The sequence below is a fragment of the Molothrus aeneus genome, chromosome 6 (assembly GCF_037042795.1).
Source record: "Molothrus aeneus isolate 106 chromosome 6, BPBGC_Maene_1.0, whole genome shotgun sequence".
Classification (NCBI taxonomy): domain Eukaryota; kingdom Metazoa; phylum Chordata; class Aves; order Passeriformes; family Icteridae; genus Molothrus; species Molothrus aeneus.
The window spans coordinates 42,735,528-42,761,846 of record NC_089651.1 but is presented as its reverse complement, the minus strand read 5'-3'; the positions used below and the strand labels follow the sequence as shown (position 1 = coordinate 42,761,846).

Genomic DNA, 26,319 nt, shown 5'->3' with positions numbered 1-26,319 from the left:
TTTGTTCTTTTCTTGATAAAAATTTGTTTATCAATTGTTATCAAAAATTTGTTTATCAATTGTTATCAAAAAATTGTTTATCAAAAATTTATTATCATGCATTGTTTTCACTGTTGCATAGATAATCATTCTGACAGAATTATGGGTATTTAGCTGGTACAGAGGGACATTGCTGTGTATTATGGGATACTATGAAGGACTGTCCATGCATTAGTTGGTACTACTTCCTTTTTTTTTCTTTTTTGAGAAATAGTTCTTTTGTTTCTGTGAAAGGACCTTTTAATAGCCAAAGTTTTGAGGTAGGTTTTCTTAGGCCATGTTCCTAGAATTGGGAAATCCTTAAGAAGGGCCTAAAATGCTTTTAAAACTGGGAGAAAATGAAAGAAATTTTTTGTTAAAAAATCACTTGGATGCTTTGTTTTTTTATGTAGAGAACTGAATACTGAAAATGGAAAGAGTTTATGCCCTCCTCTTTTGAGGAGCAGGTCCTTGTATCCAGAAAACTCAGACTCAAATTTTCAGGAAACTGGTAGCTTGCTGGAATTTTTATTTTGCTACTTCTCCTTCAACCCCCGTCTCCCTGTAGCTTTTCTTCTGAGCATTCTCATTTGCTCCCCAAGTACAGAAACCAGTCTTGCTCCCTCCATATGATTCTACATGACTGATCCTCTTAAGTCAACATTGTACATTTCTGAGAATAGTGAGAACAGAGACTGTCTGACTCAGCTTGTCGCCACACTTACAAGTGCTTGACCTAGTGGCTTTTTGGCCTTAGCTACAACCCAGAGTACATTCAGATTACATATTTTTTGTGTCTTGCTGTTTAAACAGAAAATACTTTGTAGCTCTTGGTCATTTGACTGGGCTGCTTTTGAAATAGATTTTTTTTTTCACGATTGACACCATTTCTCCACTTATACATGGAGTTGGTGTATTGCAGCACAAAACTAGATGAAAATTCTAAGAAAATGTATTTGACAAACAAGCTTTCTCCTCTGTATCCTTACAGATAGGTTTTTTTTATTAAGTTTTATAATCTGCTGTAATTGCCAGATTTTGGATCATTGAACCATGCCTTCTTGGACTTGTTGCTCACCTTGTGAAGATTTTTTGGTTTCTGGATAAGGTTTTGCAGATCCCTGTTTATACAATTCTACTTGGTTTCTTATTGCTGGCCAACTTAAACCAGTTCTGAATGTGAGTTTTTGACTAGACAGTTAATGTGAAAAAAAAGTTAGTTTTGTGGTCCTGGTATGAATTTTCATTTTTTTTAAAGATAAACGTCTTCTTTTATAATATTGTTCCTCTGCCTAGTACTTCAGGTATTGCTAAGGTTTCTAAAAAGTTTCACCATTTACTTCAAGAAGTTGCCACTGCAACTTGGGTAAGCAGGAGGAATTTAATGGATAAATATTTGTATTGAGAGAAGTCAAGCACTAGGCTTAATCTTCCTTGATAAGAAATGTATTTCTTTGATGAATTTCCAGTAAGCAGAAAAGACTTTCTTCCTTCTATGCCTAATTCCCGTTTTATGTCTGTTTCTTTGTCACCTGCTTTTTCATAGGCAATAACCCTTACACCAACAGTACTGAATGATCCTCATCGCTGGTTAGCAGAAACAAAGGTAATAGTCAAACCTCCTGAAATTTTACTGAGTAAGCTAATATTCAGCATTTGATGATGTAGTGGGAAGTGTCCCTACACATATCAGGGAGTTGGAACTAGATGATCCTTAAGGTCCTTTTCAGCCCTAACCCTATATTACACTTGAGTGAGGGGGTGAGTCTTTGAATGGATGGATCAGGTTTAGTCAAAAGTCCATTTAAAATGGCATTTCAAGGGTAAAAGAAAAAATACAAAAGCCTTCCTTTGGCAATTATTCTGATATTTCCAGACTTTTATTTCAACTGATAGAATAATTTTCCAAATGTTTCTATCAACAAGAAATAGGCATCTCTATAGCAAAATAAGTAGCAATGCTGTTTTCACAAAAAAAAAAGGCATTGAAGTAAGAGCAGTGATAGCCTTTAGATCTGGTTCAAATTTTTTGAGTAAAGCATGAGAATGCTCTAGTCAGCAGGTTAAGTTTTTCTTACAGCATTATCACAAGGCTAGAAATTATTTTAAATAAGGCCGGTATTTGTTCACTCTAAAATTTATTAGATTGGATTCTTGGAAAATGAATGATTTTTCTTTCCCCATTGAAGCTTTCAAATCCTATAATATGGGGGCACACATGCTTGAGAACATCTTCAAGGTGATGACTGTAAGTCATAAATCTTGCCTTTCACTTTGCAGCTTTCCTCCAGCTCCCTTAGCTCATACACATAGCACACTTCTTACCCAGTATCTTTTAAAAGAAGTAAATTTCTCATGATAAAAATAGATCACAAACTGTGGAAGACAGCTGGTGGTTTTGCTTCATATAGAAAGGTCAAAGCCACAGGAGAATTGACTTAAGGAAAAAAAATTGCAAATGTTTGCATATAAGAGATTATTCATGGCATGTGGTCTGTGTAAGACTTGTAGACCAAGAAAGACTTCCACCATAGATAACAGAAATAAGATTGGAATCAAAGGAGAAATGTTATGGAGGAAGCGTTTTCTTCATTTGAAAAAGTGACACTGACATATTATTAAAAAGAACTTTCAAAGACCACCTATTAATACTTTGCAAACCTAAGTTTGTTTAGCTGCTAGAGGGAAGTTTAGAATGAATGACTGCTTAAAGTGCCACTTCTATTTTCTTTTGGTTTTAAATCCTGTGTGAAAATTTCCATATTGTATTCCATTTCATCACTTCCAGATTTACTAAATTGATCACAATCTTATCAATGAGATCTTTTTCTCCTCTGAGAACCTTAATTATTGACTTTTGCTGACTAGAAAGGATTGATGTCACTTTTTTAGAAAGGGGAAATATTTTAAATTCTGCCAACTTTAAAATGAGAGAAAAAGGTACTCTGGAAGGAAGGCCTATCTCTTGGTGTCTATGTGTGCACTAATTCAATGTGAATTTCCATATCTACCCTAGCAAATTCATGCTTCTGATTTAAAAGAAATAAAATAATATAAACGAAAATCACTTTTCACATATAATTATCAACCAAAATATGTCCTTTGGGTCTCTTGAAAATCAACTTATGTTCTTTTAATCTATCTGAATGCCCTCTGTTATTATTGTTCAGATAGCTAAAAATGAGTAATCTGTGACTCCAAAGATCATTTGGTCAGTGAACATTTATGTCCTCTCATTTTTATTAGAATTCTTTACTTTTTATTGTACCTTTTGTTTTAAATGTAGACTAAGCTTCAGTGGCTCTGTGAGGAGGTAAAGGAAAGAGAAAGTAAGGAAAAAAAGCTGCGATGCTACTTGCTGCAGAGCCGAGAACAGCTCAAGCACTTTACACAGATAAAGGAGACTGAACATCAGTCTCTCTTTAAACAGATAAAAAGCCAGGAAAAACTTTTGGAAGAAGTTCACAGAGAAAAAAGAGGTATGTTACGGATTCCTTTTTTGTTAATAAAAGGGATAAAGAATTTAATACTCTATTAATTATAATTTCCATGGCACAGTCATTTTATCAACTAATTATTTCAAACTGCAATGGGCTAGTGCCAACCAAGAATAATGTTTTGTTTGTGGTTTTTTATTTTCCCTTGCTGACAAAAAAGGCAAATGCAATCAGCTACGTTTCAAACCCATACAGTGGCTGAGTAACACACGAGTTTACATCATGCACAGTGGATAGAGAAATGATTTCCTAGCTGTACCATCTGGGACATTGCACGACCTGGGCAAAAAGAGATTATACAAGAATCTGAGGCAGTCTGAGTTAGACTGCTATTGCATAGCTCACTGTGTCATGGTACGATCTTTCATTGTATTCTGTTCCCTCAGTTTTGGAAGAAAGGTGTCACCTTTTAGATTTTCTTCAGAAATCTTGTTCCGGCCTTTATTCAGGACTCCATACTGATAGAACTGGGCAGAATAAGTATTCTCTTTCATTATTTTGTTCGTTGTCGCTTTGTGCTGATTAATGTCGATTCAGATAAGTGTAAACTTTTAGTAAATGTAGTTACAGCTTCTAGCAGTTGACTAATTGAAAACGTTTTGTAAATTGCAACAAAAAACAAAACTGCTTGGTTTTGGCAAGAACAAAGTTAATTCTCTTCCTAGTAGCTGAAACATGCTGTGTTCTGGTTCTAATATGGATAGTAATGTTGAAAACACACTGATGATTTAGTTGTTACAATCTAAGTCAAGCAGTTTTCAGTTTTCCATGCTCTAATAGTGAGATGGTGTACAAATAGCTGCAAGGGAACATGGGGAGGCCAGGGGAACTGGCAAAGGTATATTCCATGTATTAGACTATTATTCCCAGTGTACAAACACAGGAGAATTTGGGAGGAGCCAATCACAGCTGGAGAAGGGGCTGGACATTGCTTGGTGGTGAGCAGTGATACTGTACATCACTTGGGTTTTTTTTTTATTTTATTTCTATCTTGTTTGACATGTGCATGTCATGATAGTGCGTGTGACAGTGTATGCAAGAATAATGGATTTACAATCTCCATGTGAATTTAATTGGTTTGTTTTACAGTCATGTCAGCTTAGATTTTTCTTTTTAATTTGAAAATTATGATCTTCATCATACCAAACCAGTTATTTTTCAGAAGTTGCAGAAGGTAGAGAAATAATGGAATGCATATCTGTTCATCTGAGTTTTGAGTACTGTCATTCACTAAGGGATACATGTAAATGTTTAAAAGGGGTTTTTATTTAAAAAAGGGTGCAAGACAGAGTCTGACTGTTTTTATAATTTGAGTGAATACTCTTACATACTGAGAGAGAAGCCCAGCCTTGATTATGAAGCAAGTAATACAAGAATGTAAACATGTAAATAGTTGAATGGATAAATGACTTGAACATGAAATTTGGAAAAGCTACTTTCCCAGAGGGAAAAAAGAAAACACAGCTAAAAGCATAAAAAAGGTGTTAAGCCAAAAGGAGAAAGCAATCCATCAAAATGATAAAAAATTTAAATTAAGGATACAGAATGCTGGTTGGCTTTTCTTACTTAAACATAAAAAATTGAAGTATTTACACAATACTAAGGCACCCAGTAATGAAATCACAGGCAAATCCCAGGTACAGGAATAAAGCAAATGAAGGCAGAATGTCTTTAATTGATTAAGAAAGCCCTTCACTTTATTTTTTTTAACACCAAAGTATCCTTTAAGGTATTGCTAAATGAAATAGATATTAAGTCAAATTTGATCAAATGGATGAAAATATTTTCTGTTGCAATGATGCGGAGTTTAGATGGAGCGTTTTATCAGATTCTGTGATAACCATGAATATCCATGGATGTGGTTGACTGTCCCCCCCTGACACAAACCACTTATCTAAGTACCTGATATAGTCTGAAAATAGTCCATTAATTTAAGTTCATATAAATCAAAACTTATGAAAATAAGACAGAGAAATTGTATTCTCAAGAAATTGATTTTTTAATTTCCTTTCTGTGGATCTGATGTAATTTATTCATGGAGATTTTTGGGGAGAAAGAATAAAAATAGAGATTTATGGTGGACATATCAAAAGTAGGTGGCATAAATATTTAAATTGCTTTGTTGATGAACATGTTTAAGGAAATTTTATTAGCTTAAATAGATTTACTAAAACGTTTAACTATGTATTTTTTTGTCTTTTCTCTTCACCAAGGCATTTGTAAATAGCTGGGATATTGTAGGGTTTTAAAACCTACTTACAAATCTCTGTAGAAGTGTTAACATTATCACAGTGGTACCTGTGGTGATATAAACTGGCTGTCCATGTGGTATAATCCTGACAAATACAAGTAAGCTAACACAGAGAATCATCCATGAGAGAATATGAATGAAGCAAAATGCAGTTGTGAAGCACAGAGTTTCAGGATTGTTTACAGAGTAGCAGAAGTTTCATAGTTATCTGGAGATGCTTCAAGATCAGCTACATTTGTCTTCTATTCTTGATAAGAGTATCATGATGGTAAGTTTAGAAATTCAGAAGTCTAGCAATATTTATAAATACAGAAGAATTGAAGAGGATGTGACTTCTGATTTCAGGTTTGCAGATTGGTACTTTGGATGCAGTTCACTACTTAACAAGGTATTTATCTAGCATGCTACACAATGGGATATTTCAGTAACAACCTGGATTCTGTGTTCATCTTGGAGTGATTTTGGTCTTAGAATCAAATTTATTGCACTAGGTATTCAGTATGTTAAGGAAATAGACAAAGGTCTGAGGAAATAAAATGCATAAGTTCCCGTTTCTTAACTAAGAAATTAATTTGCATTCTGGAATCACTGAGCATGTCATGGTGTTCTTAAGAACAATTTAAAAATTAGTTTAGCTAACAAGAATTTTATTATTTTTTGGAATGCCATTGTCAGCAATTGTACCCAAGACCTGGCACAAATTTCTTTCATTTATTGTATTTCTATATGATCTAGCCAGATGGTGTAGTCTGAAAAGCTCATCATTCAAATTAGTGAAAGTCTGTATTTGATCCTGGGTGGACCCAATGGTTTTATAAACTCAGATATACTTTAATTGCCTTTCCAAGAAAATCTTGGAATATATTGACATGTACATAGGTAGACATAATATGTTATATAGTGGTGGACATGAAGTCTGCACAGTTCTCTTGTTTCAGGATAATATACTGCTACTTCAGAGAAGACACAGACAGTCAACAAATAAATGTTTAGCAAAATAAGACCTGACATATTTGGGAAGACCATATCTGTTCCTTTTTTAATGAAACAATGTTAGTATGGCTGTAGTGATGTAAGAAGAGGAGGTGCACTGCTTGCATTTACATGACTGCATGACTGATTCAATTTATCTCAAAATATTCTGCAAAAACTGTTTTACACCAAGTCCCAGTGATGCAGGACGTATTCTGTATCAATTCTCAGTGTCTACTGGAATAATGCTCTACAATCACATTTGAATTATTGTATATTTAGAATCTCTTATGTAGGTATAACACTTATACCTGTACTGCTATATATATATATATATATATATATTTATACTGCTAAGTAAAGCTTAGGAAGTTGACAGCTGTAGTCCTGAGTTGTGATAGACTAATATTAGATGCCTTTGTCACAAGTACAAAACTGTTCTGGGCAAATGTGTGGTGTTTTTCTTTATGTATTGAGTTTAACACTCATGCATTTGTCATAGTGCATTGTCTTATATTTGAGGATACAAAAATCCAATTTTGAAAGACTTATATTTTAGCTGGTTTTAGTGGTGGTGTCAGCTCTATGAATCATACAGTTACCTTTAGTTTCGTCACTTTAAACAAGTAAAATTTGTGAAGATTTTGGGAAGTGATTCCTGAAGCATGACATCAGTTTATTTTGATTTCTTTTTTTTCTGTTAGGTTCAGACAGGATTATCTGTTATTCAACTGCTGTGGATAATGTAAACTCAAAAGAGCCTGGTATATTAAAGTAGATTAAAAATGTAGGTAAAACCTTGCTTTGACAAAACCTAATCTTTCAAATTATATTTCTGTTTTTTTCTGTTTTAAGTCAGGAAGTCCAATTTTTGTTTGAGTCCAGAACACTAAAGCAGAAAGAGTAAAGATTTAAAATAAGAAACAGTACAGTACATTGAATGTTAATATACTGACACTGAGCAATCTCTGCTATTAAACTGAGGAACGGGATGAGATTGGAAACCTGTGAAAATCAAAACAGTGTAAAATCTTTCTATTATCACCTATTATGTTTTATTACATAGTAAAGTACATATGCTGTTTTGAAGATAACTTTAAGCCTGAATCTGCCCTTTCAGCTTTGATCCTTTCTTTTTTATTAAATTTCTTTTTCTCATATATTGCACGATATTGCCCTTGTATGAACAAGAGTCCTTTCTGTGGCAACAAGAAACATCACAAGGTATTTTCAGGTCATCTTTTATTGAACAGTGGATGGGAGCATCAACTAGAGAGAACACTCTTTTAAGCATACATACAGGAAGGAATCTGAAGGATTTCAGAGAAACTTTTCATAGTACTTGGTTTTCATAGTGAGCTTCAAAATTCATAAAGTTGAAAATCATTACTGTTGAAATAATTTATTTCTTCTTAATAGTGTTCTTGCCCTTTAAATAATGCTTGGTTTTTTTAATGTGATGGGGGAAGGAGGAGGGAGGACTTCTAAGTTATTTTTAAACTTTGCCAAAATGAACCTGCGTTCAGAGTCTTAGAAGAATGGAAATAAGCCCAAATCATTTAGAAATCCTGCCCTGTGGAATTTTTTAAATCGGAAAACTGGAAATATCTAACTGGACATGCATTGCTGTAATTATTTATTTGTTTTCTGGAACCATTTTCATTTGACATTATCTTTTTATGCACTCATAAAAATATGGCTGCCATTGTAAAAAAGAGAAGGTAAGAGATGGGATCAAACTGTAGCTAAGATGTTTTTAAGACTTCCTTTGATTTCTTTTTTCTTTCTGAATCACATACTTTAGATGATTATCTGAAACTTATGTACAGTTTTTTGGTGTGGAAAGCATGATGAGTCCTTTAAGTCAGTGAGTTTGTACTGCTCATTAACAGTAAGAGACTATATTTATTAGATTTATTTCTTGGTTTACCTGCACATACCAGAAACTAAACCAAAATTAACAAAAGTAACCAGGGGGATGGGGACTCCGTGTATATTAAATAATTAAAATGTATTATTTCATTTTTTTCTTTCTTTTGTGAATTATGACTTTTATCTTTAAACCAAGCTAAAATAGCTGGTGTTCTATGATCTAGTGGTTTTTTGGGCTTTTTTACAGCTGTTGAAATGATGGCATTGGACTCTTTATAAGCACAATAACAGCTTAACAGTGATTTAACACTATGTAATAAAGAGAATCTTGTAATCAACTGTACAGCTTTATCAGGACTCCTTGAATTAATATGAAAGGTGCTGTGATGCTTTTAGGTTATGTACTATGTTTCTATACCAAACTGATATCGCCATTTTACGGCTGTTAAATTTTAAAAACCCAACCAAAAAAACTCTACTCCAAGCAACACAGGCACTTACACACTTGTATTGAATTCAGTATTTTTCTGAGAAGTATGTAACAGAAGCATGCTATCTGTCATTTATTCTTCTTTAGGTAACAATGACATCCTGAAGGAACTCATCAATATCTGAAAAGATGTCAGTTCATTTAAATAATATACTGTCTTATAGGAAATAAAACTGAACCAAGGGCTCTATGTTCCTCTCCTGTTGTGCCTATTCCTTTGGTCAAAGCCGTCTTAGTCTAAAATACAACTGAATCATGTTTGAAATTTGAACAGAAATGAAAAAAAATGCTATCTATGATTTAGTATAGTAAAGTTTTTGAAATTAAAGAAGTATTCAAAATCTTGCATCTTGCTATGTTATAGATTCAATGTCTTTCAAAATTAGTGCTTGTTGTAATGGTTTTGCCTAGAATTTTTCAGGCTGTAATAGAGTATGATTTTCAGGGTAGTTCATTGCTATGTTAAAAGCTTTTCTATCCTTTCAGCTAACAAGATATCTAAGATCCTTTTTTTCCTAAAGTGAGTCCTAATGCTGTGGTGTATTTGGAAAATTGAAGTTTAAGTGCTATGTCAGTACTAAAAAATTCCTCACTTTGATAAAGGAACTTCTTGTCAATACCAAAAAATTCCTCACTTTGAGAAGAATTGATCATCAGTAAAACCAATTCTTAATGTTGACTGTATACAACAAAATAATTTTAATTACACAATATACATTTAAAGTGAATTCTTGGAAAAAAAAGGAAGTCTAGCTGGTTTTGGATTTTTCTGTTTAAAAATTAAATTAAATAAGTGGAATTTAATCTGTTTGCCCATTTTTTTCCTTCTAGTGGGTTAAATATGACAAATTCCTGGGTTAGATATTTACTCTGATCAGCATGTTCAGGGTAATAAATGTATATCTAACATCTTTTTTTCCCTTCTTGTTTTTTTTTTTAAGAAAATTAGAACGTGATTGGTACTTTTAAATGCTTTACATATTTTGTAGTTAAAGGGGAAAATCCTTAAAAATGTTTTAGAGCCAAGCAAGACAAGAAAATTAACTATGCAGTTCATATAGTATGAGTGATTAGAACAATTAGCTACTAATTGTTTTTACTAAATTACAGGTTCCTCTATGTAGTTTTTTAAAAACTACAGACACATAACACTGGGCACATATATCTGAATCTTCTTTAGAGTGGACAGAGAATATCACAGTATTTTTCTTGTCTGCATCTATTATGTCTCTAGGATAAAGCCATAACATAGTCAAGGGCATTTGGATACTTCTGCCTATTTTAAAGGACTTGAGTTGCAGGTCATTTACTGTTAGTAAATATTGTTGCTACAAAATTTTATTTGTTTGCTTAAACAGGTACAGTATCTGAGTCAGAGAGAATGTGCCTGCTCGTGGTTATGTACCAAAAAAACAAAAAGAGACAACTGAGGGTCGAGCTTGGTCTCCTATTCCTCAGCTGGATTTAATTCTACACCACCTTTCTACTCTGAGAATTATTTTTTAAAATACACATGTTCATATTGCAGTACTTATTTTTGAGTATTTAACCATTACCTTTGTGCAACATTATATATTGCTAGTATGTAAATCTGTGTTTAGTGAAAAACATTTAAATGTAAAGTTTATCACCTTACTTTTTGTTTCAGAATTCTAACACTTAAGATTTTGTTGTGGATATTTTTTTTTTTTTTTTTTTTTTTTGTTTTAGTATACCTGGTGAATTGAGGTGCCTACCACTAAAAAAGAGACAAAGTGCAAACCCAAGAAAAGAGATTCGTTGAAATATATATGTATGTACTTCATGCATATGTACATACTGCATCAATATTGGATGTACTTCAGCTGCCAGGACAAAACCTTTGTCTTCCTGATTTTAATTGTATTTGATGCCTTGGCTGTAAAACATTACTTGCTTGATTGGATTGAAATTCTAGGAGCAGCATTTTCTGAAAATAAGGCTTGAATGTTGTCTGTATGGGAAACTGCTTCTACTTGCCAAATCAAATGATCAGACAGTATACCATTTCTTGCAAGACACACTATAAAATGAAAAAATCCTAGTGAAATGATTTTGTTCTAATGCAACATGCTTAAAATCCATGGAACACATTTTTATTAAGGAAGAGCTCAAAGGGCAGAATTAAGTTAGGATGTTATTGAATGTAATGCAATGAGCTTACAGCTGTTTGGCAGCCCACAGTTTACCCTATAAAGTTTTTTATGCCTGTTACAAACCAGCTTATTTTTTAGCAGAAGCATATTTAAATTGGGAGAGAACTTAGTTTTTCAGATGCCTTGCTTCTGTAAAGACATGAGCCATGAGTCATGGAACTTGGGAGTGAGTTTGTTTTGCATAGCTTTGTGTCATCCTCGTGTCTGAGGAAGAAGGGACTTTCCTCTCCAAGCTGTTGGGAATGTTGAGCTGATGTTTCTCAAGTGTATTAAAGGGATTATAAGTATGTTGGGCTATGTTTTATTAAAGTGGCTTCTTACATAAGAGTGGAATGTGAATATTCTACTATATACATACTTATTCTCTTAAAAGTTGGAGAAATATTAATACTTCATCCTTGGTCAATGAGACTTATCTACACAGACTGGTTTAATGAGTTTGTACCATGCACTATTCATGTATTACAGTGAAACAGAGAAAATAAGCAACAGTAGGATAAGATATGAACTTTAAGGTTGAAATATTTTTAACTTGTTGCAAAAACATCTCAAATTTGAAAATACAAAAATACTCTGTCCTTTCTGATATATGTATGTTATATACAAGATGTATATGGTATAAAATCTTCAGGCTGGCTTCTGATATTGTGGGAATACTGCATGATGAGGGGAATAAAAACTGAAAGCTTTCTAAGATTTCTTTTTTGGCTGTCTCAGGAATGATTGTATTTTAAAATCTAAGGTCTTTACAGTACACTGCAACTCTTATATTGATCTGATCTTAAAACACTTCAGTGTGTGACTTCTAAAATAACTTGATTAATGTAAGTATTTTGCAGTCTTGCTGTAATTTTATCTGGAAAGAATTTTGATTTCCAAATAATTATTTACAATAAAGGCAGTGTTATTACTACTGAATTATGAAAATTTCCATCCTTACTGTAATTGAGAATCAATGGTATGATTATGTGGGCCATTCAGCAGCATGATTATACATTTTTCATTCGTTCATCTGCTCTTACTATAAGAATGGCAACATAAAATGCTTTTAGTTCATAAAATTAGTGTCTCATATTTCCTAAAGTGGTAATGTACAAATATAGTGTGATTGAACTTGAGCATTCTATTTGTTGCTACTCATAAGGTTTTCATAATTAATTTCTTTTTGTTCATTGGGAATTTTGTTGATGATGATTCAATAACTTGTAATAATCTAACCTACTTGAGTAGTAGTGTAATAGTATTGGACAGATCCAGGAACCACGCTGCATCCAGTTAGGAGGAAATGTCAGTACTCATAGTGTCACTGGGATCAGCTGTAGTCAGGGCATTTTTACAAAGCTGTATAAGCTCTGTAAATGTGTGTGGTCATCAGAAGCTGGGTAGTTTCTTTCTCCATCTGAATCACCAATTTGAATAATATTTTATAACACCAGGTCAAGAAAAAGTAGCATCAGGTGTCTTGTACCTTAAAATTTGTTGCTGTTCTCATGTACTGTTCTCATCTGATGTGTGCCCTGAAGTATAGTGTGCAAGTTGCATGTGTACTCTGGTTCCAAGAAGATTATCTGACTTTATTCTTTTTCCTGAGCAGTGTTTTTAATCTGTGTCCTGTAAGAGATGACTTTTTTTTATTTGCTCTAAAGATTTGTTTGCACTGCCTTATTTTAAATTGCTCTATAGACTTTGTTTGCACTGCCTAAGCAGAGCTAACGAGATCCAAAAGAAAGAGTTTATTCCAGAAGAAGTTGTAATACTAGTGTACTTCAGCTCAAGTAAACTGATTTGTTGGTGTATAAAATACACATCAAGGCAGCAGAAGGACACACATTTACAGTAAACAAAGTTTTTATTAAATGGGAAAATATCTGTTACTGATCTTGCTAGTGCTTTGGGAAAAATTAACTTTGATGATCAAGTGTGTAAAAGAGAAGCGCAGTTGTGTGTTGCACTGCGACATTATACTGTATAAAGTGTAGGTCTGGAAAAGATGCTGTCAGAGAGCTCGACAGAGTAGAGAAACCCAGCATGATTAATTTTAAATATTACTTTGATACTGAAGGTTGTCTATGATTTGTATTTTATTGTCATTATTAATACAGTAGGTTGTCATACAGAAAAAAGATACGATCCTTGTGTCAATTAAAAGGTGTTGTCAAAAAAATATTCTGGCAGCAAATGTTGTTGCAGTAAAGGAAAATTATACTAGACAAAGGTAAAATTAGATAAGCCACAGAAAAGCATACAAACTTCTGGGTAAGAGGTAGAAAAAAGTTTCTGAAAAGCAGACTTAGATTTTCATTTTGGTTATTTTCTTGTTTTCTGAAGAAGGTTTAGAACCATATTTTCACAGTACAAAATATATTTTAGAGCTAAGGCTTAAACCTTTACTTTTGGTCTCAGGAGCTTTAATTTTTGTAATTATATTTTGTTATAAGTAATATAAAGACAAAAGGGAAGAGAAATTTAGCCATCTGAAAAGATGGCTAGAGGGTATAAAAACCATACATAAACAGTATGAATTTTCAATATTGGTTGTATATTAAGAGAGTAGTTTTTTGTTGTTTTCTCTGTTCTCAGGAGGCATGAGCAGATCAATGCACATTATAACCTATGTCTCATAGCAGTTATACATGAGGGGCATTTCCAGAGAAGGACATTTACTGTTTGCTTGGTACCTCCCATGCCTAACCTAGGAGATGATGCCCCAGCAAGTTTCTGTTTGCCAGCATAGCTTAGAATGCGTGCTGCAAGAGACATCATATAAAAACATACCAAATATTTTAATACTTTAGCAAAATTCAGTTTGTTCCTTGCATTTGCATTGCTGAGATTAAACAGATGTGCAACTGTAATGTAAATAGGTAAAGGATTAGGTATATAGAATACTCAATGTGGTCTCCCATTTACAATGGTATTTTTGTGGGATTTTGACAGTCATTTTGCCATTTCTTTGATTACTATTTGAATATGTCTGTCAAAATTATGTAGTGTTGGGAGAATGGGATAAGCAATTCTATAATAAGCATAATTTATTTGCAGCTCTTATCAACCTTGTAATAAGATTTGCAGTGTGTTTTTATAACAATTTTTTTCTAGTACATTTATTATACTGCTCATACTTAATATACATTTCTCCATGTAATCTCCATTGTGAGATAATTGCCTTCTTACCTTTTAAATCAGTTAAAACAGCAGTGTAAATTTGGGTTTTTTGTGATCAGTCTCCAGAAATTCTGTTGATCAGAAGTAGAAAGTCAAGTGTCAGTTGAAAATTACACATACTCCACTGCACAAGAGAAAGAAAAGGAAAAAGCTCTGATGTTGCTATTCATTTATAATATTATATATGTAGTTTTCCTCTTAATATTATCTTCTCTTTTGGGATATAGGAGAGATTTCTTCCTCAAATCAATGTATAAAAAGTTCTTGAAAAAATTTACTGGACTTGTTGTACTGTAAATTTTTGCAATTGACTACGCAGAAGGAATAATAAGTTAGTGCATTTAGATAATGTAATTTTCAAAATAGTTTTTTAGATCTTAGTCAAAATCTGCCATTCACTGAAACTTAAAATGTTTGCCAGCTGAGCTGGTAAATCTCAGTTGTATATCATCAGTTACTGTGGGACAGTACAAAAACAGGATTGTCTCACCAAGGAATAAACTTAAAGCCTAACTGCAGCTGAAAAAATGACAAGTAAACATTGCTATTATGGCTTTCTTCATAATTGCCAGCTCAGTTTATTGCATCTTTCTATGTAGTATGTGTAATAGACAGTTATATAATTTCTAGTTGCATTTTCTTGGGTGTCAATAAGACATACTGACCTCTCTGTATGTATGTTTGGTTGAAGTAAGTGTTTTCTCAGAAGCTGTTTGGGTCCTAGTGGTACATAGGGCCATCTAGTAGAATTCAAAGCTTTCTTATAGCATTTATCAAGGAATCCCATGGAGATAGGATGTGTGCTTTTTGTATGCTTTACTCTTCTGACAAAACATCCAAGCTGCTTAAAAATTCCTTTTTTCCTGATTGGTAGGGAAACCTAATTTCTGGACCAGTATCTCTGAGCTTCCCATATTATCTGTTCTCCTATGCTGTGAACATTGCAAATTTGATTGTTTAGTTCTGATCTTCAAACAGCCCAAATAAGAAATGCACTTCTAGGCTTGGGAGAACTACTCATCTCAAGTAACAAGTAACTTTGGCTAGAAACGCTTTCTGTCTTGCAGCTGTTGGCCTCCTTTGGTTGCCCAGTTACTTCAATTCAGATGAGCTGCACTAGCTGCTTCAAAAACCTGGATACCCTCAATCATTGACCATTCCTTAGCTGATAGTCCAAGATCAGTTCTGTACGTATTTTCATTAAGATCTGCAGCTGTCTTTCAGATGTAGCCAAAAGGAAATTTGCTGATACGCATAAATATGGTTGGGATGATAAACATCAAAGTAAGAAAATCCTAGGATATTAAGAGAGAGCTCACTGGAGTAAGTGGCATTCAATTTCCTGTTTGTCATTTACATATGCCATACCATGATTTTTATATAGCTACCATGCCCATAAACATATCAACATAATTTTCTAAAACAAGAAATGACAAATTATCTTTCTAGCTTGCAGTTGGTAAATGAAAACAAATTACATTTCAATTTCTTTCTGTGTGCTCCTGGAAACTTTTATTCATTATCAGAAAGGAAATGTTTCTTCATTCAGGAGAGAATTATAAGAATTATGTATTATATGCAGTGATAAAAGTGTTCAACTGCATTTTCTGTTATAAGTGTCAACTATTATGAGGACCTTGCTTTCAGACATTTCTTACTATATTTTATTTTATATAATGCTGATTTTTTTTTCATTCCAGGTTATTTAATAGGTTTTCTAACCAAAGCTATGGGAGAAAAAGCCATTGTCAATTTCCTTGCATAGATCTGTGCTACAGACAGGTGTGATGATAGCTTACACACACAAATCCAAGTGAATCATGAGTTAGTGGGTCAAACTGCAGTTTTCCATTCATGGAGACATTTAATATCACTGCAGACAAAAGGCAGAATGCTTATTTCTGTTTCTCTCACTCCTGTCAGTGCTACTTTCTCCATCCCTTGTTCCATGTCTCCTCCTCTTGGACCCCTCTATAATCATATATTACTCAATATTTGCCACATAGGACTGTCTGTTTTTTGCCAGTATGCTGTTCTTCTTGTAATGAACTAAGACGTTATGGAGGTCCAGGTTTGTCATTTTGCCAAAGCAGGACAAAGTAAGCAAGAGCAATGCACAACCAGAGGCAGGAAAGTGACCTCTCTGCATTTTGGCAAACGCAGCTGCAAATGCCATCTAGGATGTGATCTGAGCACATCTGGCAGAACTGGAGCAGTTGGTGCTCACCCTGTCAGCTGGGTTGGACTGGTTTCTGTGGAACACGAAGAAGGAATGATTACATAGCCATTAGTACCCAAATTAGCTTATTTGAAACTATTAGTAAAGAATTCCATTGTAGTATAAATGTTCTATTAGATTGCTGGGGTTGAAAATTGATGGCCTCTCAGCCAAATTTGTGAAGTAAAATCTGAAGTGTTTATTCACAATCATTGTATGTTAGATTTTTTTTCAAGTCTGTTCTCAAGATTTATTTCTAGTAGGAACATTATTGCCTGAATTCCAGCACTGGTTGGCTATGCTACTGTTGCATGAGTAATCAATACCTATATATTTGGTAACAGTTTCAGCTAGAAGTATAATCAAGTAATTGACATTTAAGGCCTTAGAAACATTAATAATCGTCACACAATGCTTAATGGCAGAAATTCAGAATGTCACTATTTGTGTTTTGTTTGAGAATAATTTCTAAATGCAGTAAATCTCAATTATTTCCTCAATTATCTTTATTTTTAGGGTTTTAAATATTTTTTTCCTCATAAGAAATTCTGTATAGTTATAACTGAAAAGAGACTTCTGTTATTGTAGTTAAGTCATGCCATTCTAATGATAGTCTGAAAGAAGAGCTGGAGTTTTCTGATAGATGTTTCAATAAATAGTAACCAAAAAAAAAGCATGGCAGCATACTCCAAATCTAGTGTTTAACTGTTCAAATACCATGTGTATGTGTGTTAACAAATTGTCTCTGGCATATGTGCCTTTGATGATAAGTAAGATGAAATTTGAAAATACTGTCTCGATGACTGAAATTAAATTAATATTTTATTACTACCTTTAATGGTACTAAAAATTTTGCCATGAGGAAAGTTTGTTTTGCAGTTAAAAACATTTTAATCTTTTGCCTGCAAATAAAAGGAATAATCCAGAATCTGTAATGACTGGAGGGATTTCGCCATTGTTACTGTTTGAGGTTTGGATTTTGTGTTTAAAGTGCAGTTACAATGTTCCTTAGCTCATGTACAAGGAGGGCATAGGCAGTAACAATGCTGGCTTTTCCTGCTGTACTTTTATCCTTTTTTTATCCTTAAGCATGTTAAATGGAAAAAAACCGTAATGTTGACACAAAGGATGTTACAAGAGGAGGGTAACTTGCAATTATTAGGGGTGTTTTAATATTGTTTAAATCGTTAATTTGAGCATAGATTCAACCAACACCTTCTGGTAGAAGGTTGCAGATTTGTGGATACAGTTTTTATAACTAGATAATTTGTAATCCGAAAATGTCAGCATCCTGAAACTCCTAAGCCATTTCCAAACCAGCTATCCAAGCCGTTAATTAAACATAATGGGAAAAAAATTGTCAACTACATTTTTGGTATTTGGTGCATCCCATTTTAATTTTCATGGCAGAAGCCGCGCTGTTCCGATAAACTTTTTGCTTTACTAGATCAATTTTCCATGATTTTGTTCATGTTCATGTTTTGTTTTTGTTTTTTTTTTTTTTTTTTGGTTGTATCATTCTTGATAGCTGAAGTTCTTGTTTTCAGTCAAGAAAGTTCTTCTGTCTAAATTATTAATTTAGTGTGAAATATGTGTATTTAAATGCGTTTTTAAAGAAATTGTTAAATAGAGGCATAAAGAAAATTCTAGCCTGCAGTGGTTTTTTTCTGTCATGGCTTAGTAAAGGCTTCAGTAAGAAAAGCTATGGTGGTGGCATCCTGCAGCAGTGAAGCAGGTTAAGATCCGTAGTGCAAGGACACTGATATAGAAGATTTAGTATTCCTGGCAAGGAAAAGTGGCTGCCTAAGACTGAGACAAATTGATTGATTAATGAGTCTGCCTAAAACTGAAATTCCAGTGGTCTGACTTTATTAGCTTTTTATATGCTTTTACATCTCTGTAGAGAACAGTTGAGCAAATAATGCAAACAGAAGGTTTTCTATAGCTCTGCAGTTGTGACTTACTGCGAGTTAATACCTTTATTGCTATCCCAGCTGTGTTAATTCTGATGTAACATCTCTCTAGATTCTAGAAGAGACCCTTGATTCTATTCTGTCTGTAATTCAGCTTGCTTATTTGGACACTACTTCAGAGAACAAGCAATACCTGGGTTACCACCTCTTAATTTTTCATAGTGGCAGCTGTTTGGAGATGACACTCATAATTCTAGATAAATCTTTGTAGGGATTTGTATTAACATACAGACTGTTCCTCTTTTACGTACAAAGATGTTTTTGGCACTTCAGGATTAGTTTATGCCAGTCATTTATGGCTCAAAAGCTACATATCCAGATATGCTGGATGTGATTTTCTGCTCATAGGAGAGCCTCTATTTGAATGATAAGCCACACATTCTGTCCCTTTACTGTAAATAGTTCTAGTCCCTTCTTCTCTTCCTCATTCTTACCAGAGTTTCTCTTCCCATAGACACCCTTCTCAATTGACCTTTTTCTTACTTGAACTTTGCTTTTTTTACTCTCAATTCCATGTGTTACAATCTATGCTGCTTGGTGAATTAAGGAGAAAGAATTTTGGAGTAAAGGGCTAGAAAACATTTCAGCTTTATAAAAACTAAATGCCTTTATTGAAAAAAATTCTGAATGTTAACTGCCAGCCATAGTCTGCTTACTTCAACAGTGAGATTGTTCAAAGGTTCTAAATACTGAGTACTAGTCTCCAAACTTTGTTGATTGCATGCCCCATTGGTAAAAAATTCATGAGCATGCTGCCCTAATATATGTATATTTATTTATGGACAATAAATACATATAAATATACAACTTGATGATGAATAGGTGTACACATCTTTGTAAGTTCAGCCCCACAGAGCTAGAAGACCTGCCTTGAACACATTTTCATAATGAAATTGTCTTTGAACCAGAATGAGATGTTTTTATTTTTTCACTTTAAGGTTAAACTTCTTATTTTTCTGTGTCACTAACTGTTTTCTAATGAAACTTACTGGAACTTCCTAAAGCATCTAGGAGGTGATGCCTGTTTTGGGAAGTTGTTCTTTAGTGATTTTTTGTTTTTAACTAGAAGCCCCAAGGTCCCTCAGGAACTTTTGGAATTCTCTACAGCATGTCCACTGGTACATAAATGTCATTCAAAGCAAAACAACAGAATGCTTATAGCTGCTTCAAGATGTGTTAACTGCTTCTATATTCACAACCCTCCCTCATACTCCTCCTACTCTAATTTCAGTTGGGAATCAGTATGGTCCTAAACAAATATAATAGCCATGCTCTCTCTCCCAGCTCATACCTTAGGCAGTTGCTGACATAGTGAAGTTTTGGGCTGTCGTCACCTTTTGTATTCATAAGAAAGTTCATAGGAATATTTTGCATGGATTTCAGTGCACTTTGTTTGAGCTTCATGTCAGAAGATAGAGAAATATTTTCTTTAGCCATGTTTGAATGAAGCACAGAAAATTTCCCAGGAATAGAGGGGAGCCAGGAATAGAACTAAAAGATCTCATGTAAGCTTTTGGAAAAAAGCCTTCTCATTCTTTTGATAAAGGTCTCTTAAAAAGCAGCACATTGGGACTTTAAAATTTTTTGATTGGTAACCTTATAGTTTAGTTTTTTAATATATTTAATCTCATATTCAGACAAACTATTCCAATGCAATCATATTTGGACTATAGAAGAGGTTACAGCAACTTGGCCAAGTATCTTGTGTTCTTAAGCTATGTATTTGAATATATATATATATATGTATCCACTCTTGAACTTGTTAATTCACTGTGAAGCAGACACTGTAGTAGTTCGGCTAATGACAGGTACAGTGAGGTTATAAAACTGATGAGGAGAATTTTAGACTGATTCTTGGGACAAGTAAAAAATTGGAAGAGGTTTTCTAAATGAAGTGTGGGAGATATGCATATCTACATCAAATACCAATCAAAGTGAAAGGGAAATAATCCAGTAATGTATCATTCATTCCTAGAAGTCTTTTAAAAGTCATGAGTATAACTTGAATAGAAATTCTCTGAGAATATTAAATCACATTTCTCTGTTGTCCCACACAGCTCCTAAATGATTACATTTCCCTTCTATAAGCTATCGTTTTTTCTTTTCTTTCCCGCAGTAGTAATTAGCTTCTGTGCAAATAGAGAAATATAGACAAGGCCAGACTGGAGATGCGAATGTTTAAAAGTTTTGCTACAAAATGTCAGACCTGCCTAAGCCTCAGGGAGTAGAAAGAAAACAGTTCTGTTTCTTGTATAGTATTAAGTCTCTTAGGGAATCTGAACGGTGAATTGTTTCCTTCTCTTAAGTTCTGACACCTTTCTTCTATGCTGCTTCAGGTTAGGGTAAGCCAATGCATCCCTGTAAGCTGAAGAATCTGCTTTGAATTTACACAGTAAAAATACAAGTGTATACCTAAAAGTTATCAAAAGAATTAATTCATTTCAAAAAAGTTCAAGTTTGCTGTAAAGTATATTATTTTAAAATCTTGACTATGTAACTTGCGAACTACAGCAGCTAATAAATTGATTGCTAGGAGCTGAAAAGGCAAAGAATATTTCAAAAGGCATTTCGTTTTTTAAAATGGTATTCTTTTAAGTCTGGAGCTCTTTTTCAATGTGAATGAGAAAACTTTTGATTTAGATACTGATAAGCAGCTTTTTGGTCTTGGTGATCATGAGTATTGCATTGCTTGCAGTGGTGGGAACTGAACTAAAATCTTTGACAACAGTGGAATGTGCTCAGTATTAATATAACAGTTTGGTAATGAACTAGGAAAGCTCTAAACAGTATTAAAAATCACTTGAGACTTTTTTTCTCCTTTCTTTTTAAAATTTCGCTTGGGATTACATAAACACTGAATTTGGGATTACATAAACACATGGGATTACATAAACACTCAATTCTGAAATACAAATAATGTATGGACCTTGTTCCACACTAGCAAAAATTAATGTTCTAAAAGATACCTGTTTCTATAAGATTCTTTCAAGATGATAATAATATGGTTATGTAGAAATTCCCTTCATGGCTTGCATGTGTGGCAAGCACTGTTACAATTCAAATAGTGTGAAGTAGGTGCCAGTGCTATTTTACATCTCAGTTGCTTTAGTGCCAGGATGATTTGTAGTGTTGGGCCTGACAGTAGGAAGCTTGAGCCTCATTGAAGCATCCTTTAGAATTGAGTGTTTCTGGGTTGTGACAGTTGTCACAGTACTGTGGAGCCATTCATCACAACCTAACACAGGTGCAGGGCAAAACCGCAGTTGTTCTGCCTCTACTGGACATGAATTAATATATATTATCTTGTGAAACACTTTGGTTACACTGGTTCAGCTAGAAATATCTTGATTCGCCCCCAAAATAGGGCCTTCATGTCAGATTCATTGTGTGAAGGGAAGAACTTGTAAGTGATATGTTATTAAACTTGGCTGTGTAGATGTGAGCAAGATAAGTAATTTCTAGCTGAGAGAAACTGATATATTCAGCTGCTTGAAAATTCCTTCATACTTGATGGAAACCTGCTTGGCTGCCTTGTGCTTCTACAGGAATGCTGCAGTATCTGTTCAGCAGGTTTGTGGGAAGTATATCCGAACAATGAGTGAATGCTGTAGGCTGTGTATTTGAAGTGAGAATGATGGGAAATACTTGACATAAAAAAGCCTTACAATTTTTGATCAAAGCAAATTTAAAGGTAATATGATCAGAGTGTCTAATTCAGTGACTTCTCAAGAGTTTGATATCTTATATAACTTATATAACTTAAAACCTTAATGTTTAGGGTTACAAACTTTGGGAAATCCAAAATAATTTTACTAATATATAACTGAAAGCCCTGATTTGTGTTTTGGAGAAGAGCTTTTCTTAGCTTGATGGTGCAAAATTTATGCTGACAATTTTTTTTTCCAAGCTGCCATTCTTTTCTGGTAGTAACCTGGATTTCTTGCTTTAGTGCCACATGGTAGCTGTATTTTTTGTATTATGTGAGTTGTTCTTTATTTTCCTGTGTGATCTGCAACTGCTAGGGAGAGGTGAGAGTATTCAGTCAGACCTACCAGTAGCCTGAAGATATCTAGCATAGTTTACAGCATATTGCCTACGAATTCAAAATTGAACTGTAGTGTGAATGTATTCATCACCTCACTGAATCACATTTTAGAATTTCTCACTGTATGAGTAGATATCTATGGCTATAAGAATTGACTCTGTGTGCACTTCTGTATTTGTGCATTCTCCTTGGCTAGAAGAAGATAAACATAAAATTGTGGTATTGGTCCAATTTGTAGATTTTTCTCTGGCATGTCAATCTTCTCTGAGAATGTGAAGAGGAATGTTGTCTATCATTATCTTCAGTTTCTAAAATGGCAGGTCATGCAGTGTTTGAAATCAAAAAATTGATGCTCCTGTTATTATAAAGTCAATGTCCTGTTTCCCACCTTTGTTACACCCAGCACAAAGCTAAAGGAGTTGAACATTTTAGTTCATAAAAGAGTTTTAACATTCTAGTTAGTTAATGGCATAGTAATGGATCAGCTAGGATAAATAAGGTAGTACTGTTGCATTTTACTCATTTAAATCAATAAATATCTGCTCCTAAATCTATTTGCTGATACTTTTCACCAGCATTAAAAATTACAACTGGGGAGTTTGTGTGTGAAAAATCCTTTCAAATAACCCTTTTTTCCTCACTTGTCAGTGTGGTATGATGGAATATATAATCTTTATCTCCAGCTTAGTATTTGCAGTGTTTTGAAACATACTGTGGTGGTTCAGTGTCAGGAAAACTGTTAGAGATAATGATTCTGACAGAATGTTTTAAATCATAACCTATATTTTTCCTGTAACTTTGATTAGTCACATCTAAGTCACTGTAGTGTAACTTCAAGGACACTCAGTTGGTGTATACGGATGCATAGCTCAGTGAGATATAATCTTTACATGATTTGGAATTTAGGAACTGTAAATAAATTGTTTTTGTATGGCTGCAGAAAAGCATGATCCCTAATTTTACAGACAATGTCCTGAGCTTGCTGCTGATTTTGTGCAGTTTTAAACATCTAAAATATATCTGATTTTTTAATAGTTTTAGCTTATAGTTCCTTATTGGATTGCAATATTCATATTTAGCTAGAAATAAAAAGGGAGTATACTGATGAATATCTTTGTTTCTACATCTCATTTCTCTTGTTGTGTTTTCCCATGTATTATTCATTTTTGAGAAGAGCCATCAATGCCTAAAGGTTCCTTTTTCAATAATGCTATTTCTTCTAGTAAATTTATAAATTGATGTGTTCTGTGCCCCATGAGAATAATGATGCATTGCTTTGAAAAATCCCCAAGTACCCTGTGGTTACATTAGGCCTTAAAAGAAGATGGTAGCAGGATTGTTGTAGCAACCCATGGCACTGTGCAACTTCTTTTATGAACAGAATTTGAATTGGAAAAACTTAGAAGCTGTTCATAGGATGGAGGAAAGGAGCTTCCACTAGGGCCAGTGACCATCTTTGCTCTGCTCATTGCAGACACAATGCATTCTCTGTCTTAACTTTATTGTGACATTATTTTCTGGCGCATGACATAAAACATAAAACATATATTTAAGTTTGCACAAGAACTTAAATATGGGAAGTATTGTACAAATGATAAAATAAATTAACAGAGCTCTTCAGATCAAGTAAGCAAAGTTATTCTGTCATGATAAATGATGTTCAGAGGAATGGTATAATATGCAATATATGGCTTGACTTTTTGTATAGCTGTTTAATATATATGGCTTTATTTTTTTTTTTTACTTCAGCTTTGGAGAAAACATGTCATTATTTTACATGGAATACTAAATGGAATCATCAGTTGAAATGCAGAACTTGGTTTTTAAATATATGTTCATAAAGGATGCCTCTGTACAGGTGTATATTTTGTCAGTTAACACACCTGCCTGCCCTTCCAGGGACAGAGTTTTGTGAAGCGTCCTGCAGGACAATTGATTTAGGCAGGAGTAGGATAAAGTAAATGGATTCTAGATAACCCTAATTTGAGATGCAGAGCTTCCAAATCTAGAGACTGTTAGCAGAAATCAGTTCAATTTATTTTACATTTGTGAAAGATGTTTGAAGGGAACCTTGTAATAGCAACCTTTTCACTTACGACAATCATGCCTATACAGTAACATTTTAATTACTACATTAGAATGAAAATAAAGCAAAGTAATAATAATTGAGGGTTTTTGGTCAGAGGGGACATGGAGATGAATTTTTCATTTCCCACCCTTTTCTTATAACTTATTCACTGCTCCTAATTTTTTAAAGCTTGTATTATAATACAAATTTTTATCAACTTACATCTAATACTGGAATATACCCAAAGTAAACATACAGGGCAGCTACTTTTCAACCCAAATTTTTGTACTAATGTTGATGGCAGTGCATTTGGCAACAGTAATTTATGTGGCAGGTGGATCACTGGACTGAAAAAGCATACCAAAGAACAATCCAGAAAAACATAGATGCACCCAAACAAAGTGAAGAAATTATAATTTTACTAATTTTAAAAAGGATTTGGAAAAAGTGGCATTGAAGTTAAGAAGAAATAATAGCGAGTCAATCTCTCAGCGTGTGAAAGAATTAAGTAAAATTTTTTATATGGTATCTACATCTCTTAAAGGACTGGTGCTTGGAAATAAGTCTCAATCCACATGCAATCAGAAATTAATAATAAGCTATGAAAAAAGAGGGTTGGAGTGCTCACAGGAAGGTTTCATAACAAGAGAAGAAGAAAAGATCAGAGATACAAAGGAAAAATGACAAATTAATATCAGAATATTTTCTGTAGCTACTATTGTAAATCATTGAAACTTATCTTTATGAACTATGCAAGTATCAGTAAAGTTTATTTCTTATGGAGGCAAACACAGATAGTTTCAGTTAGCAGTTCTGTACTAGGATGCTGAGGAAATTGACAGTCAGAATTCAGTCCTCTGACGTTGTCAAGGCAGTTTCATAATCTCATAACTCTCATAATTGCTACCAAACTGGAGCATATCTGAATTCAAAGTCAGTCTCTGGCTTAGATAAAGAAATGCTCTTCTCATGCAAAACTTATGAGTGAACTTCTGATAGCTGAAATAGCCATAAGCCTGCAGCATGTTTTTTTTGTTTTTCCTGCTCTTTATGAGGTTATAACTTCAAGGTCCCAGAATTCTAAATATGTTACAATTTATCAAAAACATGATTTTAATCATAAAACTATGTGAATGAAGTAAAAAGGAAAAGCAACTCATGACATAAGCCACAGAATTCCAAAAAAATATTTTCTAATGTGAAAAACTATGTACGTGCATATATGTGCCAATGTGTATAATTGTCATACATGATGATACAAGATATTAAGATTTTATCTTGTAGAGACTGTAAGAAACTTTTCTAGTATTTTGTCACAGTGAATTATTTTCCTTAGCAAAATTGTTCCATTTTAGTGAGAGGAGGTAATTATTGTGAGTCCAAATAGTCTGCAGTGTTCTACAGTAACTTTTCATATACAATTGCATTGCTTTGACAGTCAGTTTTAGTTAATTTTTAGGCAGAATCTCTTTGATTTTTTCATTCAATTCTAAAAATGCACCAGAAGATTTATTTCAGGATAGAAAAGTTTATCTGTAAATCTTAAAGCTCTTTTCCCCCCAGTCAAACTGTGTTC

The 26,319-nt window shown here is 33.7% G+C and overlaps 1 protein-coding gene across 1 annotated transcript in view; it reads left to right on the top strand.

Moving 5' to 3' along the window:
• Positions 1 to 26,319, top strand: part of CEP128 (centrosomal protein 128) — a 95,023-nt gene that overhangs the window by 43,289 nt on the left and 25,415 nt on the right. Inside the window, exons 17-18 of the mRNA XM_066552710.1 lie at positions 1,565 to 1,624; positions 3,305 to 3,497. Coding sequence (XP_066408807.1) covers positions 1,565 to 1,624; positions 3,305 to 3,497 — 253 coding nt within the window. The remainder of the gene's footprint in view (positions 1 to 1,564; positions 1,625 to 3,304; positions 3,498 to 26,319) is intronic.